This window comes from Emydura macquarii, unplaced genomic scaffold (assembly GCF_026122565.2).
Source record: "Emydura macquarii macquarii isolate MOO-44397 ecotype Brisbane River unplaced genomic scaffold, CSIRO-AGI_Emac_v2 contig_1390, whole genome shotgun sequence".
Classification (NCBI taxonomy): Eukaryota; Metazoa; Chordata; order Testudines; family Chelidae; genus Emydura; species Emydura macquarii.
Window position 1 is genome coordinate 3,847,120 of NW_027131527.1, and position 22,677 is coordinate 3,869,796.

The window sequence follows — 22,677 nt, forward strand, 5'->3', positions numbered from 1 at the left end:
AAGAAGTGGGTGCAAAACTCCCACTAGTGGGAGTGGAGCATAATCATTTGGTAGCATATGACACTTACTTTGTACAGATGTAAATGGCTACACAAATGGCAAGGCAGGAGTCAATTAGACCTATGTTTAAAATAATTTTTAAAGAGTAAACAGTAGCTCTTAAAGAACTGTTCATACTTGATGGAAATCTTCAAACACACCTTCTGTTAGGTTACAATATACTTTTTTCACCTTCTTTCCATGTTCTTTATTACTAACCGTATCTGTTCTATCAATTTAATATCTGTAATGTCTGTAATATTAATTAATTTAATTAATTAATTAATTAATTAATCAATTAATATCTGTAATGTGCTGGTGAATGGTGAAGGAGTTATGATAGATCTTTTCCATCTCTAATTTCCTTGATTTCATTTACATGAAAACATTTTGGTTTCTAAATAGTTTATTTTCTTTTACAGTTTGTTCCCTGCCTTAAATTCACAGTCCTATTTGTGATCGCTCACTTGGCTGCTGCAGAAGTTGTAGTCATGTTACATACGCAGGGTTATAATTTGAGAAGGGCAAATCTCAAAAAGTTTGTTTCAAATCAACATGTGAACTCCTAGAACCTGATTTTCATTTACATTAAGGCCTCTTTACACCACTCTGGAATCACAAAGGAAATTAGGTGTGAGTAAATTACATTTACACTCACTTTAAGGCCCTTTATGATACCAGAGTGGTGTAAAGAGGCTTAAAAGAAATAAGACCCACTTTGTTCCCCCCACACATGCTTAGAAGGGAACCAGCCCTCACAGATCCAGGCTTGGTGATGCTAAAAATATAATTATGGAATGCTTCCCCCTACCTAAGGCTATGTTTACACTACAAAGTTAAGTCAACTTAAGTGACATCAATGTACAGCCACCACTATAATTAAACTGCTGTTGCATGTCCACACTATGCTCTTTGTGTGGAGCAGAGCACATCCATAGAAGCAGCTCTTGCATCAGCGCAGAGAGCAGTGCACCATGGATAGCTATCCCATTGTGCAACTGACCGCAGAGTGTTTTGGGGTGACTTTGCAATTCCTCATGGAAGCAGGTTTCTCAATCCCATCATTCCATGGAGATCCAACTAGGTTTTCAGCTGCTTTTCAACTGCCCTGGTAACCTGCAAACCAGCCATCTGTATCAGAAAGCATGGATCCTGCACTGCTCTTCAGTACTGTGTTGTTGTGCGTTATGAACACAATGCTATGAGGAGCTCATTGGGGAGGAGGCTATTCACCATCACCCTGACCCCAGCCCCCTTCTTGTAAAAGGAGCATGTCTGCAGCTCCACACCAGAGGTGACTATTTGCCTCCCTTGCCTTCTGCTGTTCGTGCCACAGCTCTGAGTTTTACATGACACTGCTGCGTGTCCCTATCTTAGCCCTTCACCTCCATTCCCTGAGCAAGTTCCTGCGGCTGGAGTGAAGCTGTGCCCAAATACGCTGAGCTCTATAATTTACCTCCTAAAAGTGTAACAGCAGCTGAGATCTGGACACTAAACAAAGACCATTATCTGAATCTTAACCCCACAGAATAAAATCTTATCATGAAGCTTGAATATACTGTAGCTGTAGGTGGGTATTCAAGCAGTAGTTCCTAACTCCTTAACAGAGTGAAATACAAGTGAAAGGAATAATATCATTATCTGAATTGTGGAGAAATATACTTGTTCTAACACAAAAGCCAGAACAGGAAACAAACCACTGGAGAGAGCTCAGATACTGGTTCAGTTTCTTCTTTTTACCCTTGGCTTATTTTATATTGTGTTACTGTAGGACTAGTGGCTTTCCCTGGGTCAGGGCAGTTTTGGAAGGTCCTCTGTGCTCAGCTGAGCTCTGGTTTCTCCTGAGACACTGGCTAAGGCAACACCCTGGTACAGTCTGTCTGGTTGGCTACTGGAGTCCTTATCCTGGCTGTGGCTACTGTTCTTGGGAAACAGGAGTCCAGAGCTGTATCCAGAAGGCTGTTCTGTTCCCTGGACGTTGCTGTATGTTATTATAATGCTGGGTATCTGGGCTGTAGTTGGTTTACAATGAGAGTCTCTTTTTCGAAATCCAATGGCATTCAGAACCTCACCTGTCTTAAGCATGCAAGGATTTAAGAGAAATGTAAAACAGATGTCTGCAAGATGATCAAATTGCAACAGTCTGCTAAAAGGGAAAGTGACAAGCATTTTGACAAGCACTCTGACAATCTCTACTGCTAAACCAAAACAAATCTTATAAGAATGGGAAGGAATTTGACCTAGAAACTTTTTTGGTGTATCCCATGAGTCACTTCTGAGAAATATCTTACTAAACTAACTTATCAAAGCACAGAGCATACATTCCTTAACACTTTGATATTTTAAGCATAGTCTCCAGACTCTGATGAAGGTTCAGGTTAATAATAGCACATGCCTCTGTGAACAATAGTGCTAAGAAACCAGCATAAGGGTCTGGTAAAGCTAGAATTACCCATGAATTCAGAGAATAGATAGGTACTTCCTTACAGAAATCTAAACAAATCAGATGACAATTGATGAGGCTTTATCATGGTAAGAGATGATGGAAGATAGACCACAGCATAAAGGCTTTGAAATGTGGTGCCAAATGGTGAAGTAACTGAAGAGAGGAAACAGTGGAAAGGTGAAATGAATTAATTCAGCAATGGAAAATACTGAATGATACTAGTGAAGGACCAAGAAAAGGAATGTGTTAGGATGACACCTTCACCAAGCCGTAGATAGAATGATAAAATCTACTATTAACAATGAAAAGACCTACTTTAGGCACATGTTAGCTAGCATTCAAAATGGAGTGTAAAGATAACAGTTTTACACTCAAATGCTGATTTCAGCCAACAATTCTTCTCTCTTCCTCCCCCCACCTCCCTCCATCTAGCTGGATTTTGGGCAGATGGATTAGAGTTAATTGACTCATGGGATGTGTTAAAAAATTATCACTGTGACACTGCATTGTTACCAGATGAGAATATCTTAGTATGAGACTGCTCAAAAGGTTGCGGCTCCCCCAAGTTATAAAAGTTTTTTTTGTTTTTGTTTTTTTTTAAGTCACCCAAAAAACACTTACTTGTATTTCCTCAAGGCTATAGGATCTAGATGGCAGGACCTATGCAAATAAAGAGTAACAAAAGGTTCACAATTTTCTTTTAAACTTTCTATTAGGTGACTGTGGAAAATTGACTTGTTTGTAGGAAGAAACACCTTCTGACTGGTCCATACTCCAAAGCAAATCCTCTACAAGGCAAGAGTCAGGAATATTTTTTTCTTTCTTAATGGGGGTGGCAAAGAAGTGTCTGTTGTTAAAAGAAAAGGCATAATAGGGCTACTATGCTCTTATCTTAAATGCTCAAAAATAAATAAATCTCTTGCATCCCAGTTCCTTTCTCCCTCAAGATCCATCGTGGATAGGAAAAAAGATAAGCACCTGGTGTTTCAAAACTATCTTCGCTAAACCTGTCAACAGTATGCTACAGTTATGACCACAAATACTGTAGTAACTCTTGTAGGATATGATTTTCTTAAAAATCATAAATCTAAGAAGCAAACAAGGCTATATTTTCTAGAATTTTTATGAGTTCAGGATCCCTCCTTCCATTTTCCTTTTCACTCCTGCTGACACTTTACAGCTTGAACAGCAGTAAGGGCATAGTCAAGTTTTAGTGTCATGATTTCCACCGAAAGATCATCAGGAGAATTCTATTCACCCTCATTCACCTTACTTGTTTCAAGATACAAGTAATGCTTATACAGTATACTTTACTTTCAACTGATAGTCCAACAGCGATCCTGTTTTAACATCTAAAAAACAAAACATTTTTAATATTTAGCTTAGCTGTTTAGTATTTTAGACTAAGCTCTTTGGAGCAGGAACCTCATCTTACTAAAATATGTGTTCGCACAGAGCCTAGCACAAAGAGGATCCAATCCTGATCAGGGCTTCTAAACACTATTGTGGAGCCCAATGGGGCATCCAAACTTGCTGAATCCATCAAAACATTTGAACTCCAGCAACAGGAGGGCAAGCCTAAGGAGAGCTTAGTAACACATCTGAGCCCCATCAAGGAGGATTCAAGCATAAGAAGTCCAGCAGAGTACCTCAGCATTTATGATCATATCTTGCATAATCTACGGGGGGGGGGGGAGGCAGAGCTTAGTTTGCGCTCAGAGATTAGAAAAGAATTGCTGCTTTCTTTCCTTAATTCAGCCCTTGACAAATACTAAAATAATACTTACAGCAGGAGAGGAACTGCATTCTCTGACATTCAGCTCCACCATGGAAATGTTATCAACATCTTCAGATGTCTAAAAGATATACAAGAACAAAAAGCCCATGCATGACACACTGACATGTCACAATGCTCTGCATAAAGTGGCATGTGAAATGCAAGAAGAGAGGAGAAAAAAAAGTGGACACTGGAGGATTGAAATATTGTTAACTACAAAGCACAGTGTTATATCTTTCTAGCCACCATCTCAATGTTAATGTCTCCATCTCAACATCACAGTGTCAGTTAGTTACAGTATATGAATATAGAGATAAAAAGTGTGTTTACACTAAATCATTTGGATACTTCAGAACACATTATGAATAAGCAAGAAATGACACTCTAAAATAGAAATACAGGACAATCAGAAGCAAAGAACAAAACATCTTGCCACCTCTGCTCCTTCAAATGCAACAAAGACAACTGGAAAATGAACCAGTGCTCAAAATAGAAAGCCGAAGACCTTTTATAGCATGAAGGTCATTACTCACCACATTCATACCATTTCAAGCTGTAAAGTGTTTTAGCCACCTAAGGTTAACCCTGAGGGTTATTTCCCCCACTATGTAGGAACTCTTATTGCTGAAATAAACAAGATGATATTCAGAAAAGATAAGTGCAAAGCATTATATTTAGGAAGGAAAAAATTGAATGCACAACTACAAACTGAGGACTAACTAGCTAGGTGGTAGTAGTGCTAAAAAGGATCTGAAGGATCACAAATTGAATATGAATCAATAATGTGATGCAGTTGCAAAAAAAGGCTAATATGCTGGGGTGTATTACAGGATTGTCATATGCAAGACACGGAAGGTAACTGTCCTGCTCTACTAGGTACTTGTGAGGCCTCAACTGGAGTATTGTGTCCTATTCTGGGTGCCACACTGCAGGAAAGATGTGGACAAATTGGGGAGTCCAGAGGAGAGCGACAAAAATGATAAAAGATTTAGAAAACTTGTCCTATGAAGAAAGGTTAAAAAATTGGGGCATGTTTAATTGTGAGAAAAGAAGAGTGAAGGGGGAACCTGATAATCTTCAAATCCGTTAAGGGCTGTTATAAAGCGAATGGAATCAATTGTTTTCCATGTCCACTGAAGGTAGGACAAGAAGTAATGGGTTTAATCTGCAGCAAGGAAGATTTAGGTTAGATATTAGGAAAATCTTTCTAACTAAAAGAGTAATTTAGATCTGGAACAGGCAGCAAAAGGAAGTTGGAACATCCCCATCATTGGATGTTTAGGAAAAGGTTAGACAAATACCTGTGAGGGATGGTCTAGGTCACTTGGTCCTGCCTCAGCGCAGGGGGCTGGACTTGATCATTTCTTGAGGTTCCTTCCAGCCCTACATTTCTATGCCTCTATTCTAATTATGAAAATAAATATGCAGATTTGTTAACTCAGCTGTTTGAGGGCTTGGATGGTGCACGGCGCCTATTACCTTCTCAAAAATCCCAGAATCATGGCTTTTCAGTTTAGATTTGGCTTTTGTGTCACTGGTTTCAGCAGCATATTTGCCTGTTTCATAGGAAACCTGTTTACTGGCTTGTCTGGAGATCACACTAACGACATCACCTGCGGTATCAGTCCATCCCTGCAAGGAATACATCGGAAACAAGCACTTTAGGTTCTCTTTGGGTTCAGTCACTCTGGCCAATAACATGAAGTTAAGTTTTACATGAACATGATTCATAATGGGGAAAAGACAGTATGAAAGATATTTCAAAAGGAGATAGCTGATTATACACAACATGATACGCTCAAAAAGATTTAGAAATAGTGCAAGCACCGTGGTAAAGGTTGGAAAGCCTAAAACTTAATCTACATATTTTTCTAGGCCTGGTTGAAAAGTTTTGACCAAGTTTCCCTGTCAGATTTTTTTTTTAATTTCCATGGTGCACCAGAGTGACACTGCAGAAACATAGTATAGCCAGAAAGCAACACCCTCTGGGAAGAATGGGGTCATGACGGACCCAGAATTATAACTCCCAGAAGGCATTATGGCAGCTCAGGTGGAAGCAGAGATTAATGTCAATGAAAATGTTTTGATATTACATAATTGGAGAATATTTTGGAGCTTTTCATTCCATGAAAAGTTTTGACTTTTTTGATAAAATGTCAACATATCAGAACTTCCTCTGAGACAGAAATTCTGGTTTTCTAACAGCTCTAATTATTCCTTATATTTATAGACGAAGAAAGAGACAGAGAAATAGTGTATTTTAAGAAAACAAAGAAAAGTGTGCATAGCCCAGCATTCATAAGCAGTAAGTAGCCCTACAACAACAAACCAAATATTAATAAAGGGTAACACTAGTTAGGATACAAATTTCACTTCCAAACTCTAGGAAGTTGTTCTAAGCAATTGTGAGACAATAGATTTTAAAAATACCTTTACAATGTCCTTTTAAATTGGTACATGTTAGAATAAGAAAGAGTAGACACATAATTGACCTTTTCACAGGACCATTGCTCTAAATGCCATAAAGACCATGATCTAAGCTTTTATCAAAAGGATACAGACTCATCTAGAGGAAGGTCAGCCCTGAAATGATTCCATTGACTTTAAAAGAATTTGCATCTGCTTCTAACGGGTTTGAATTTGCTCCAATATCTTTTTGGATCTGTCACTGGTTTTGTTCTGTTTTTACCCTAATGGTGAAACATCACACATTCTATACTTCACATTTTACATATACAATGGATTTAATTATCACTACTTGCGTTGGATCAGTTGGCTATAAAATGAATACAGTTCTGTTTTGTAAGGCAAGTCTCTACTTGTACTGCTGTACTCGGCCACTTTCTACTGCACAAATTTTTTTTTAAATTATTTTCCTTGATTTTTCAAAGGCATGAAAAAAATTACACTCTTTTGAGTGCAGCTAACTTGTAGATAGAGAATTTAACAGTTTGTGGAAGTTGCAAATTAGAAACAATTATAAGTTGATTGACAAAGCTTGGCACAAAACATGTTTTTGCTCTGCCTTTTTTGCATTGCATATGTCTGGGGCGAGGACACTCCTAATGTCATGGATTTGCATGTGATAATCAAACATGTTAATCAAGGGAAAAGTTGTCAAAAACAATATTTAGCCAAATTCTCTACCTCAAACTCATAGTCTGCTTTTCCCTCTGCACTCCAGTATTTAGAGAAAGGTATGCATGACAAGCTTCAGCTTCTGACTAAATTGAGGATGTCCCTTCTTGACGAGCCAGAGTTCCTGATGAAATTGGGGCATGAGGTGTTCAACTTAACGATTTAAAGGACACAGCCGAGGGGAAGAAAAATCACATTTCTGCTTGAAAATTTGTATCTGCTAGCGTTCCAAAGCAGACCTAACGTTACTGATGTCTGACAGACATTAGGTAGGGGAAAAAAAATCAAAATGGTAAAATTACACTTTAAGAATTTGACAAAAATTTGTCAGTTTTATTGTTTTCCCTGTGTAGTCAGGCCTCAATTTGCATGACTGCAAGTGTCTGACTAGGCAAATCTGGTTGCAGATTGCAGAATGAGGGTCTTAGATGTCTCACTTGCTGAAAAACACTTATCAGCTGGGTAGTAGAAATGGAGGGAGGGAGAGTACTAATAGTCCTGAAGGATTATTTCTTTAAAAAAAAATTCAAGATAACATCATTTAAAGATGTTTTGTCAGAAACTGCTTAAGTCAGTGAATATCAAAGCATTTATGTTGAACAATGTCTTTTAGCCTGATGGGTTTAATTTTGATCGGCCTGATAAGTCAGAAGTACAACATTTTAAAAAAACTGTCAGAATTCAGAGCTTGACTGCATCAGCTGAAAGCATATTAGCTTGAAAACGTGAATGCTCACAGAGAACATAATAGTATTTTTCCATTTTAGGAATCGTATAAAAATGGTTGAAAATAGAACACTAATGTGCCATTAATAACCTAGAAAGAGATGTGCACTCCAGAAATCTGACCTGCTTCTGGCTACCAGGCAGAAACAACATTTGGCAATAATTAGTTTGGCAGCAGCAAGCTTTTGAGGTCTTCTGGAAAAATAGTTCTCCAATGGATTTTGTGGATCTGTCTAAATCTGCCAGTTAATCTGTTTCTAAATGCAGCCCATTTCACCTTCAGAAATCGCATTGGCTCTTTCTTTACAACCTTGCCTCCTTTCAAGCACTACTTATGGACCTGAAATTTTGCTTTTAAGTGTCCAAATTCCAGATCTGTGGTCACTGAAGCACCACCCTATAAATGTGCTCATTTTACCAATGATGCATTGATACTAAGCCCTGTTCATTTTTGTCTTCCTATTAGTGCATCTTTCCATTCTCCCATGAGTGTCACAAACCTGAAAGGATATCTACGGCATTTGCATCCTGCTTTTAAACTTTATCTTCCTTTTCTTTTATTCTGCTTTATCCCCATACAATTGCCCCCTCAGAGAACCTCTGTACCTAGCACCATAATGCATCTTTCCATCTACTCTACCTACCACTTTGAAGGATGCTATATAAAAATTATTTACTTTCTCTTGAAAAATACACATCTAAAGTGTTTTCCTTACTGATTCGCTGTCTGAGAGAGAGGATAGCCGTTTCTTTCCTCTCTGTAGTCCACTTATCTCAGAAGACTGGCTGGTAACAGTGGATCGTCTGGTTGAGAGATACCTGCTGCAAGACTTGGAGTCTTTACGAGAAACTCTCAGCAAGGGTCGAAGGCATGGCACATACTTTGCAATGGCCATTCTAGTGGATAAAAAATAGAACCAGTCAATTCTCTCTTTCTAAATAAATCTGCCAGCACAAAAAGCCACTCACCACAAACGCTGTATTTAGTCAGACAGCCTCTTGCTGCAGACTGAAAAGTTACTGGGTACAGTAGTTAAAGTTTCCCAGATTTCAGATATTGCTTTGTGGGCAACAGCTCTACAAGATAATTTTAAAGAAATCAGACATTAGTGATTTACAGCGTTCTGTTGAGTCAGAATTTACTACCAATATTGCTGGGCAGGAATAAGAATATTAAAATGTAATTTTTCCACTGAAACCAGCTATTGAAATGTTTTATCCGCTACAGATTAACGGGGACAAAAAGAAAGCCTCTGGCCCTTTAAACTGAACTGTGCAGAAGTACCACATAGTGAATTATTTTAATCTTTCCCTAAGTATCTAGTCTAACTTCCTCCTGCGCATCTGCTTGCGTGGTAGTACAACTCTAAAGCAAACTTCTTTCTAGATGCGGGTAAGGGATTATTTTTACTACACTGCTCTTCTACTCCATAGTCCCCAAAATATTTTTGAAACTGGAGAAGCAATATTGCATGACCTAGACATGTTTGCTCACATTACATGTCCCTCATCTTAACTTGACCTGCAGTTGACCCTGTATGTTACAACTAAAAAACAATTACTCAATGCTTGAACTATGGAAGCATGAAGGAGGAAAGGGAAGCCCACAACACAGGAATGAAATGGAGCCATTTACCAAACTCCGACTCTCACTGGCCTGGTTACATTAACAAACTCCTGTTTGTTACACTGACAAATGGGTAAATCTCCCAAGGAGATATTTCAAAGCAAAACACCATAAAACTTGTTTTTAGTCAGGAAAGGTCCCTATCCTTTATCAGAAGATCAATGAGTACAGATATCTCCCTTCCATAAATGTCTCTAGCTCCCATCTGCACAATAATTTGTTCTGAGTACAAACTCCACTGACATTTATAAAGCATTCAGAACTTCTTTTTCTGTTTTCTTTTTTGGCTTCATGCACGCTTGCAGAGGTAAAAAACAGCATAAAGGTAAAACAAGCAGATGAAGCAGAGGTCACGCACTTGCATGCAAGGGGATTTCAATGAATCAGTGAAAGTTTTATCAGAGACAGATTTGGTTTTCTTTGCTATGTTATTTGTGTTTGAAAAGAGCAACTTACCTGTATTTGGGATGAGTTATTGCATAAATAATGGGGTTGTGGATGGCAGAAGCTTTGGCAATCACAGCTGGTACAGTGTTCATAAAGGGTGTCAGAAGATGGGAATACCTAAAGAAATGCAAATTTATTATTTTTACTACCACTTACTGCATAGGCAACACACAGTAAAAACAAAAATTAATTACAGAGTTCAGGGACTGGTTTTTAACTGCTGACACTCCCCCACTCTTCTCCCAAGGGAGCAGGATGCAATAAGAGGGGCAAGAAGCAGGACCAACTTACCATCAAGGGACATTCTTTTTCAACTTAGTGCATGGGGCAGATTTCATACGCATTTTGTGCAAAAATCAGTGCCAGACTCCCTGTGCTTCAGAGAGGCACAACCTCTCTGGTGCTCCTGTAGCTGCATACCATACTTTACTCAGGGTTGTGGCTTAAGCATGCCACAAGCTAACCCCAAAATTGTTTATACCAGGGTAAAGACCATGGGACAAATGTAGCCTGGAATAAGCAAGTGCTGCTCCTTTGGAGTGTTCAGGCTAAATTCAGCAATGACCCAAATGGTGGTGTAAGTTGGTCAGAAAAGAGCTATAATGCTAAAGTAGCATAACCTGCACCAACATTTAAAAGGTATGCCGAATGAGGGGAGAGGGTGTTGCAGGAACAGCAGCTAACAAGAGTGTGCCAGATAAATCAGTTTCCTACCTGCACCTTGACTTTACCTACCCAAAGCAAATTTAAAGAATTATCATGTGGAGGTGGGTGGTTTTATGTTTTATTGAGAGTTTGCAGGATCTTCAACACATGACTTACACAGAGGAGATGGTGAAAGTTCTGACTGTGTGGTGCTGCTAGCTTGTACCACCCTTTTAACAGGCCCAGTCAAGTTGTCTTGATAAAAACAAAGTCAGTAGTGGAACACAGACTTAAATAGCAGTAATATTGCAGGGTCAACTTGCATCAGCCAGTGGGTCTTTCCTTCAGCAGCAGGAATAGCAGCACACTGTGTAGAACCATTTCCCTCTCTCCCAGGATAAGCTGTCTGTAGCCTTATATTGTGTCCCAAGGCTTTGCTTCACCAAGAAGGAAAAGGGCTGAAGAGTAAGATGGCAGCTCATCATCCTTAGAATGGAGTTTTCCATCACATTCAGCGAACAAAGAAGTGTGTGTTCTGTGATCAAATGGAATTGGGTCCTTAGCAGATAATACTGGAGTGTCTTCATGGAGCAGCTTTCTGAAGGCATTCCTCCTAGCACTTACCTAAGACTTGCTTCTAATGATAGTTTCCAGAGCACAGTGTGTTCTGTGTCCTACAGTTCTTGAGACAGGGTAGCCCCTACCCCTATCCCTAGGGCACTGATCTGGAGGATGAATTCCATGGAGAACATAGTACTTGCTGGTGACATAGGACGTCTTGGAAGGCTGTCTCCCATTTTAAGGTCCTGATAACCTTTCACAGGATGGATGGTTTGGTAAGATTAGTCAATGGTACAGTCCATGAGGCAGATGGTGACACAAACTTTTTGTCATCTTTGGCCAGACACAGGAAAGACAATACCTGTGTCATGATGGCTGGAGTGCAACGTTCTACTGAGCATGTACCAAGTCAGCTAAATATTCCCCTCCTACAACCTCTACTGTAGATATTAGGTTTCATTCTTTGCTATTGCGCATTTTTTTGGTCCAGCAGGCCAGTCATCCTCAGTGAGTTCAACACTATAGCCACAATATCTAGGTCTGTCTCTTAATCTACGCTGTATGTGGCAATGCTATCAAGGTGAATTTATCATAAGATCTCATGACTTGGTCTATTAATCCGTAAGAAGCCACGATGGCCCTTGGGGCACAAAAAGGCACAGCCCCAAAACTGAAAAAAGCTGAAGGAGGGGATAAGGGCAGTTTTCTGCTTCCTAGTGTCTGCAGTAACTCCTTCCTCAGTTCTCAGGTGCATGGGACCATAAACCCCATCACAGTCAGTTTTATCTTGTATTGGTTAAGTTTAAGACGCATTTCTCATCAGATGACTGGAAAATTATAATTGAGAGGCAGTGACGGGCTAGTGCAAGCATTAAATTTTATTTTGCACTTTTATTGGGTCTTTCACCTGAGGACTTCAAAGTGCTTTGCAAACAGTAATTAAGCCTTTGTGAGGCTGGTAAGTTATTAAATCTATTTAGAAATGGGTAGATGAAGGCACAGGATGGTTAAGTGACTTGTTCAGTGTCACACATTAAATCTAGGGGGAGAGCCTGGATAGAACCCAGGAGTCCTGACTTCTAATCCCTTGTTCTTAACCATTTCATATTAATGGATACTTTTTTGATGGACATGTCCTTATTGACAGTTAAATAAGTGGAAGAAATGCAATATACTTCAGGATTTTTTAAAATATATTTAAGATTAGAGCATCCATTGTTACTTTCCATGTGGCATTAAAAGGACTAAAGCCAGTAATGCCAGATATACGGTCTGATTTTGATCTCACACTGTTGTAAGTGAGGGGTAACTCCACTGTAGCCAATGGATTTATGATATGTTAGTGTAAGTGAGTGGATAATCAGGCCCAGAGAAAAAAAATCAAAACAAACTATGTATCTGTTTTTCAACCTGAAAGAGCCATATGGCCATGTTCAAATATTTTAGCATTGTGAAACTGTATTTTAGAATTAATTAGCATGATTTCATTGCCAACGATTAGCTTTTCTGTGCTGAAAAATCAAATTAAGAAAAAAATATAATCATTTATCAAATGTGTAACAAAGGATTAATCCTGAATATGTGAAGGTTTCCTATTCACTGTCAACCATTAGAATTGACAACTATCTGGCACTTCATAATTTACTTCTTTTGTGATTTCACACCTTCTGGGCTCACTGATTTTTTTCTTGATAATATATTCATAATTACCCAGCAAAAGCCACCAGAGCTACAATAGCATATGGTGACCAGGAAATGACGTAAAGCAAGATGACAATCAAGGCAATTTTGGCCATTTTCCATTCATTCTTCATCCTCTGATATTGTCTTTGGGATATTTTATTATCATCAGAGCCAATGTTCTGAACAGCCCTAGGGGAAATAAATCATTATTATAATACAAAATATATGAGGGAAATTGAGCAAACATCATAATAAATAGAACACAAGATTGGTCTTTAACCAGATCATGTCAACCTCCTCCAGCTCTCCAAGCTAACATACTATGATGTATGTAGATTATGTTGCTTCCCCGCAATAGAGGCCCTCTCATGCTCACAGTAATTAGTGGCAAAACTCCCAATGACTTCAGCAGGAGCAGGATGGATGCCTATGTCAGGAATATGTTTTCAAAATAGGGCTTCAGATTATTCAGGTATCTGGATTAATCTGCACGGTATCGCTAACTGTGGAAGGAGAAAAGTACTTCTTTACTTTCTCGGGCCGGATTTTGACACCCTTACTCACACTGTTACATGAGTAGATACATTGAAATCAATGGGACTGAATGTGTTGTAAGGTACTGCTCACTATGAGTAGGAATGGCAGAATTGGGACCTGGTTTGGTACTCCAGTAGTTCTTCTTTCACATATTCCTGATGCAAATTGTTGCACCTTGTTTAACACACTGCACCTTGCATCATTGCACTTCTTTAACACAGATTTCATAGCCAACTTCCACCTTTTCACTTGTGGACAGTTTACATCTTGCAGGGGAGCCCTCCACATCTTATCTTTTGACACAGGAATGGACATACCTGTGCAGAGCAGTGGATAGAACAGCTTTGCTTTCCATTCTCAAGGGAAATTCTTCACTGGATACCTCTATCTGTTTCAAGGCCACTTTGTGTCATGTACACAAGGCATAAGTGGCTGAAGGAAACCAAATAATCTGGTACTTAATATCATTTGCCTGTGTGCTGAACAGTTAGTTAGCTTTACTAGGCTTCTCTGAAGTTCTTCACACTTATCTCGACTTGACTAACCTAAATAGTTTTGTGTCATCTGCTAGATTTTCCACCTTGCTATTCACATCCTTTCCCAAACCATTAGTAAATATATTAAAAAATGCTGGGCCTAGTCCCGAACCTTAGAGAGCACTCCCCTCCACACACATTTAACCTTTTTGCCATGTTGAAAATGAATGTTCCCATTCTGTTTTGTCTCTTAGCCATTTATATAAATTATAGGAAAAAACTTGTTAAAATAGAGTTGTGAGATTTTTTTTTAATTATATATATAAAAACTAAGGCTCTCCCCTAAGCAAAGAAGGAAAACATAAACTATTGACAACTCACTTGTTGGCACTCTTGATAGCCTTGAAGATAAAGACATAACTATATATGATGGCAATCAGAGGAATGAAGAAAACAAAGCAGAAGAGGAGCATTGTATAGGCACGAACTGATGGGGTAAAGGTCACATAGTCCCAGGAACAGGAAGTCAACAAACCTTCAGGAACATAAGCACCTAGGAAGAGCGAGAGGAAAAAAAACATAAACCATGAAAAGATTTTTATTGAACATTCTGGTGGAGAAGCAAGTGGAGAAAGAATTCAATGCCACTTGCCATTACTGACTCCACCACCTTATAGACTCTTAAAATTTAATAGATCTAATGAATCAATCTTTAGACTAATAAAATGGTTATTTTCATTCCAGCCTTAAGACATGATCCAAAGCCCATTTTAATCAGTGGATCTCTTTCCATTAACTTCAGTGGGCTTTCGATCAGGCCCATGTTTCAAAGATCTTTAAAATGTCTCAATTTTTCTCTTACTTTATCACCTCTCTTGCTCGGGAGTGAAATGAAACTGACTACACTAACCTTCACTCTTTTAAATTCTGCAGAGAACAGAAGTTTACTGTGCAATTCCAATTAATTTTACCATGAAATAAATCTGAAAAACAGACATTTAATCCTATCTGAAATAAGAAATATTCTCCTTAGAGAAACTGTCAGACAGTTAAAGAATAAAGCAAACTCAACACCAAAGTATTTTTAATCATTAATTTAATTTCCAGCTAGCTTCTGTGGGACCAGATCTAAAAAATATTGCACCAGGTACTATGCTCAGATATGTCTAATTATTGTATGAGACTCAGCATTATGGATACTGCTGGAATCTAATTATAAGACAGCACTTAAAATACCTTTAAGTACTTATTCTGCCTTATCACATTAAGGTTCTCTCATCTAAGAGTATTTGTCATATTGCTCTCTGGAAAGCCTCTCATTAAGCTAAAAGCCATAATGTTAAACAGCAGGAATTTACCAGCTATGCATGCTACACATTTAGAGGAAGAAAAAAATCCAACAGCAAAAATAACAAAACAATATATGATTCTGTTTCAACAGCCTGATAGGCAAATGAGAAAGTGCTACTTTGTCACCTCAATTTAACCCTACCTCACTCCATCAACGGAGACCTGGCCTGGTCCAGGAGTGCGTAATATTGGGGCTTCGGCCATTAACTGGTAGGTTCAAGTTCGTCCTACTGTAGGTCAGTGGTAACCATAAACTGGCAGAGTGTGTTAAACAAGTTAATGGTATTAGTCTAGTTTCTAACAGAGAAACAGAACAACTACTATTTCAGTCAACAGGAAAGGCCAAATTTTCAATTTGTATGGATGTGAAATATGAACACATACAAATGTACAGACACAATATTAACGTTTTCAAGCGAATCAGCTACCTAATTACTACTAACTGTTATCCTTAGTTAAGATGTCAAGGGCTAAATGGGCAGAGAGTTAACAACCCTCTTACCTCTAGACTTGCTCCCTCCCAATCAGGTTAAGGCACATTGTAGGTGTGTGAAAAATTGCACTCTTACTGCCCATACTTACTGCTTTTAGATATAAATAGAGGAATTCAGGTTACCAAAGCTGTCAATATGGCACCTTTTCTGAGCACTGAAAATCATTTTGAAAAGTTAAAAACTGTGCTTACCTGTCCCCTTTACTTTTTATTGTTCAGTTCTGCTTGATTACAGAAGGTTATGCACTATTACCGAAGCCTGTTTTGCATTATTTTTGCCCTTTATTTTATGTTTTTTATACAACATGGTAATGAGATTCCCTGCAAAAATGTCAATGTAAGATAATTAAATGTGATACGTGCACTGCAATCTTTTCTGCTGGTTAAACTTCTTAAGACTCATTAGCTATAAGCAATCTCCTTCAGAGTGATTTCTTCGAACTTCAGCCTAAAATGTAAATTCTGTTTATTCATCCTTGTGTGTAACAGACCATTCTTTAATTCCCCGTTTTCTCATGGTATCAAACAATAGACTTGTATTCTATCCCACTTACTCCATCCAAAGAAGGGTGGAAGGCTCCAAGCCAAAGAGTACAACCAAATTCCTAACAGGATTATCAAAGCCTTCTTCTTGGACATCACCATAATGGAGGCCAGTGGTCGGGTGATCACAAAATATCTGTCCAAGGCGATGGCCATCAATGTGATCATGGATGTGATGCCAAAAAGGGCTCCGCAGAAGGCATACAGCTCACAACCTTTCAGTGGAGAGTACAACAGAGTTAACCAATAGATTGAACCATCCATGCTGGTTATACCAGTATTCCTGGGAGACCATTTATCCTGTGGCCTTAGGCTAGTTACAATTACCTAATTACTTTCAGAACTCTTAAGATAACAGAAATTTCACTTTTGGAGCAGCAATATACTTTCCAAGCTGTTGGCTGGTCTTGTTAATTATATTATCCTTGGAGGTAAACTTCAAAGATTTACTTGCTTGTATTGCTCAAGAAGTGACTATATTCATTTAACATAGTTCATTCTTCAATTTTTGAAGTTTCTAGAGCGTTTCAGAGATCCCATGGCAGCTCTTTTAGCTTTAATTTTATTCTATATCCCATGGAAAGACCTAGTTTAGTTAACAGTATTTTTTATAGTCACTCAGATACTGTGGAGCAATTCATATCCCAAGATGATGAGGTCAGCATAGTTTCAGTAAACAATTCAGACAATGGACTGTTTGTCAGCTGTTCACTTTAATATTTGCCATTTGTGGAACATGGTTGGTCACAGTTTATCTTACGCTGGTGGACGGAATGACAGAAACCTTTAAAATAGGAGAATGATGAATGGGAATTAAAATATGCAAATTCATTAAATGTTTGAGCTGCACCAACTTTTTCATTAATTTCAGCAGTTATACAAATAGTACAACACACATAGATCAAATATATATATTTTCAAAAGTCTGCTTTTATCTATTCAGCCAGCTCTAGTGATTAGACAGTTTTTTAAACTGTTTAAAAATGTATCAGTTATAGTCTTTTCAATTGTGTAGCATGAAGAACTACAGAAACAAGCTTTTGTTATTAGCTACCCAATTTAATGACCAAGTCAACAATAAACAACATTACAATACCATACCTCTTGTTCACCTCCCCTACCACATACATGCAAGATATAATGGCAGCAAGAGAAAGAGTAGTCCCTGCACGGAAAGAGTCAAATGGTGGGATTCACAAAGGTATTTAGGTGCCTAACTCTCACTGATTTCAATGGGAGATAGGCACTTAAATACCTTTGTGAATTCCACTCAAAGTGCCTTTCTTTCACAGATTTGGTTAGTCCCTATAACAGATGGGCCCCATCAGACCGGCTGTATGATCTGTATGACTTATACACAGAGGGTGAAATCCTGGCTCCACTGAACTAATTGGGAGTTTTGCCATTGATTTACAAGGAGCCAGAATTTCACCTTAAATCTGAATCCCTGGTGTGGGTAGACAGGGTGAAGGGAGAGCTCATCGAGGCAGCACATAGCTTTGAGCCTGTGGAGAATAAGTGAAAAGAACATTTTGACAAGGTTTAATACACAAGGATTATACACTGAAAATAGACAGTTTAAAATAAAAAGGGAATCGACAAGGATTAAAAAACAAGCAACATGGGGGGAGGGGGAGAAGCAATGGTGGATAGTTCATATGTATATTTAAATAAATTGAGTAACCGTGTCCCATTTCCTATCCTGATCACCTGCCTTGATATTGTATCCCTTTCACCCACCTTTTGTCTGCCTTTGTCTGTATAGATTGTAAGCTCTTTGGGGCAGGGACTGTGTTTTCTTGTATGCCTCTCCCTCCCCTAGCATATTTTGGGCACTGCTGTCACATAAACAACAACTCATGTTTGACATAGTATGTTTGGTAGTTTAGATCCAATGACTGAAATATAAAGCATGTTCACTGACCACACTGAGAATATTTGGTTTATATTTATATTGTAAAATCTTGCCTTTATTGTCCGGCTTTCTAGCAGCAGAAACATCCAGGTAAAAATTCCATATTCAAGTTAATTAACACCGGAGGTAGAGTGGTATGCTGAGAGCAGGAGCTCCTGAGCCTTATGCCTCTCTATTTTTAATTCAGGTGTGAAATGACTGCGAGTGAATGCGAACAGCGAGAGAGTATGTTCCTTTATCAAACATTAGAGAAGACCTTTTTCTGGCTCACTATTCTGGGAGTAATGGAATAGGCTTAGTGATTTAAATGTACTTAGTGCAAACAGAAACTGTGTTGGAAGAAAATTATTTAGGTTGCAAAGTCAAGCACTCAAAATTTAGGAACCAGATTTATGGTTGCCCATGCAACCTTGATTTATCCTCTTTTGCATCCAACCTTTGCATGAATGAGCAGAGGTCCAGGAGAAAAAAAATGGTATGCGATCATATAATTAAAATTGTGTCATAATGCACATGGCACAAAGGGATTGACTTAAGGTCACACAGTCAACCATAAATCTGACATTTTCTAACTTTGTAGTGCTTGACTTTACAACCTAAATACCCTTCTTTTAATGTAGTTTTTAGTGTGATTTCCTTGGGAGGCTTTAGAGGTCAAAGATAACAACAAATTCTGTTTTATGCATCTGTACCAACACCTCATCATACACCAGCCCAAAATTCAAAGCCACACTCATTGAAAACTGTCAGATTTCAGCTGATATCATATTTATGCCACTAAAATATAAATAACTCCAAGTTCTGTCCTGAATGCTCAACAGTACTTGAAACCAGGCAAGTTTTATGTGCTTTCAGCTTAAGTAACTATCGTTTTGCATAGCTTTGATACTTATACTGTCAATCATTAACTTGAGGTCATACGTGGCAACAAACTAAATTTGCTTTCAGAAGATATGTATACAAACCTTTTTTGCCAAAAATCCAGTGCTTGTGGAGACTGGTAGCGAAGAAAATTGGAGCTTGTGTGATGGACATTAGGAAGTCGCTAATAGCTAGATTGATGATGAACATGTTGGCTGGAGTTCGAAGGCTCTTACTCCTACAGAGGAGAGATCAGAAGGAACATTGCTAAGCACTAATCTGTGGATAATTATGCTATTACTCTTTGCTGTATGCAGTGTTGTTGTAGACATGATGGTCCCAGGAAATTAGAGAGACAAGGTCAGTGAGATAATATCTTTTATTGGCCCAACTTCTGTTGGTGAGAGAGAAAAGTTTTTGAGCTTACACAAGATCTGATCTTCAGATCATGAAGAAGAGCTCTACGTAAGTTCGAAAGCTTGTCTCTCTATGCAGTAGAAGTTAAAAGATATTGCCTCTCCTACTTTGTGTCTCTATTACTTTTTGGTGTTAGCATTGTCAGCTTCACAAATACGAAGGTGTAGACTATGTCAAACTACATCAAACTGTCTTCTGACTTTCCTGAAGAGAGAAGATAAGTGAGACACCATCATTTTAATAGCAAACTCCTTGCACTTCTTTGTGTCTTAGTAGAGGATATGGATTGGTTTTGATGACCAGCTCAGAAACAGAAATAGAATATATTGATCTCTGAATACTCTGACCCACTGCACCCTGTGTGCATGATTAACAGGAAATTAAAGTTGATGTACTCTATGGATTTTTTGGATCTGGGTCATGCAGAGCTGAGGGGACATTTTCCACTGCGGACAAGATTAACTGCAGCCTCCAAATATGGGGATTAAGGAAGCTGACTTTATACCACACGAAGCATTTAATTTTATCTCAACTGCTCTCCATGCAGTTCACTGGACCAGGCACTGAGTTTGAAAGGCCCTATTGCCAAACTTATTATATCCCCCACCTCCATAAATTATTCATACCAACATAGTTCAGTGTTCTATAGTGTATTTGTACAAACTCATTTGCTGTTGAGAGTTCTTAATATCAGTACTTTTGTATTCTGATTTGTTTTTGTTCTTTTGAATTGAGACACTTTATCTAATGTCTCTACAGCTGCTTTCCTGAGTTTTCAGTCTCAGACACAATTGGCTAGATAATGTGTTGCACCTCCTGAGAGCTGAAGACGCATTCCAACAGGCTGGATGTGTTGGGGAAATATTCTGTTTGGCCCCTAGTGTAACTCAGAGCAGCCCCAGGGGCACAGATCATTACAGACACTCCCCAGGAACCCCTGACATAACCTATGTGTGTTACAAAGCTGTCTCCAGATGTTCTGTTTTCCTAGAGAAACTGGCAGATGTTCCCCTCACCAACAAACAATCACCCACTTTAAAGCACCTTTCTGCAATTGCAGTTTTAGGGGCAGCAAAATACACAGTAGCTGTTTACAATCTAACTCTTTAGGCAGTTGGTGGTTTGTTATCATTATGCAAGTACTGATATAACACCATTTCTGGGTATGTGTGGTATCAGTGCACCCCCAGCTCTGCAGTTCTATTCCCATCTACCCTTCCACCCCAACATCTTTAAATAGCTCCAGGGAGAGACAGGCCAGACAGCCCCTCACCACTCTCCTACCACAGACACAGCTGTTGTTGCCAGATTTCCTGCTGAGCTGCCTCTTTCAAAGTGGGACACACTATAGTACTGTTCTAGTCTTCTCCCAGCTGCTGCTATCTTCTTCCCCCAGCCCGTTTAGTCTGTATGGTAACATCTTCCTGGGCGGGAAGGCCATGTCCCGAACACCACAGAATCTACTATAAATGCTCTCATTCAGCCTTCTGAACACAGTCAGTAGCATATCAGTCTCATAATTGAAGGTCCTGAGTTTTGTCCTCAGAGGAGGCAGACTAGGCTTTACAGGAGGTCAGACTAGAAGATCACAAAACGGTCCCTTCTTACCTTATAATCTATGAAATGTAACAAAAAATGTTGGATGGGAGGGGTTTCGTAGTTCAAGGCAAATGCACCTGTCTTCCCTTTCTATGGTCAATCAAGGGCACCCCGAGGCTTATGACTCCCTAGCCATCATGTCCTATGGATGGAGACCTGCATCTCTGTCCCATCTGACCAGAGTATTTCAAGGCTCACTGTGTTATTCCCACTAAAGGACAGGCAGTCTAAGCAGACCGGCTTTCTTTCTCTTCATAGACTAACAACAGTGTAATTGCCCACCATTATAAGTTACCACACAGCTCTTTCTGAGCAAGCACAGTTTATTCTTATGATAAAAGCATTATAGAGAAAACATATTAAAAACAATAAAGGAACTTACACACATGCTAACAAGTTTACCATCCAACATGGCCTGTGTCAGGAGCAGTCCTTCAATGCTCCACCCAAGGGTTTTGATGTGGTTTTTAGTTCAAAACTTCCTTTGCTCAAAATGAGATCCCTGTCTTATGGGGCCTTAGTAGGCCAAAGTCCTTCCAACCCTTCCCTATGGATTGTGGACCAGAATTCCTGTCCATTTGCTGGATCAAAACAAAAAGCCCTGATTCCGTTTACCACCAGGTTATTTATCCCAACATCCTTTCTTTCTCTGCTGGTCTCTAGAGAATCCAGTCTGAACCTTTGAAGAGACTGCAAATAGATAACTGGCCAGATGATGGGTACAGTCCCCAGGCTGAAGCTTCAAAGGGTTGATATCCAGAGGAATTACATTAGCATACACCCTCCTCCTAGAGAAGTTACATACAGTCTCACAATAACACATAAACAATTGTATTTTAAATACAATGGACCTCATTTAATTTAATTCAATAAGGTTTATTGAGGATATTGCATAACTATCCCAGGGAGTTGTAACAAAAATCTGTAAGATTGTTTGGGGATACTTGCACCATCAAAACCACTAGCAGCCAGTTATATCTCACCTTTCATTAAGGCCTCTTTTGTACACGAGATAAATACAAGGTCATGGATTTGGATTATTTTGAGGCAGAGTAGTTTGAATTAGTACAGTCGTGATGGTATTCCTGTACCATGTTTCTGTAACACAATCCCACCACTATTGAAGTCTACCACAGGAATTTAAAGCACACAGTACAAGTGAGATGTATTGGTACCTGCAGAAAGCATAGATGACCAGGAAGTTACCCACTGTTCCGGTGATCCCCACCACCAGAATGAGCGTTCCAATTGTATAGTGGGCATGGTCTGGAACATCCAGTGTGGGGAAGGCATGAGGAACATCTTGCACTGTCATTTCCTAGAGAATAAACAGGAATTCATAAATGCACAGTGGTATTCACTGAATGAGCTAGTATCTGCACTTCCTGTGGAAGATG

General features: G+C 39.0%; 1 protein-coding gene and 1 long non-coding RNA gene across 3 annotated transcripts in view; one reads left to right on the top strand and one right to left on the bottom strand.

The window, feature by feature from the left end:
* Positions 1 to 22,677, top strand: part of LOC137156197 (uncharacterized) — a 67,406-nt gene that overhangs the window by 8,965 nt on the left and 35,764 nt on the right. The gene's annotated exons all lie outside the window — the stretch shown is intronic.
* On the bottom strand, positions 1,831 to 22,595 carry OPN4 (opsin 4). The gene is made up of 11 exons (XM_067552918.1): positions 22,456 to 22,595; positions 19,369 to 19,502; positions 16,500 to 16,703; positions 14,484 to 14,655; positions 13,117 to 13,278; positions 10,210 to 10,317; positions 8,843 to 9,023; positions 5,742 to 5,894; positions 4,273 to 4,341; positions 3,107 to 3,145; positions 1,831 to 2,115 (listed from the first exon to the last, which is right to left on the bottom strand). Exons 1-11 carry the CDS (start codon positions 22,593 to 22,595, stop codon positions 1,831 to 1,833), a joined length of 1,647 nt encoding a protein of 548 aa, XP_067409019.1.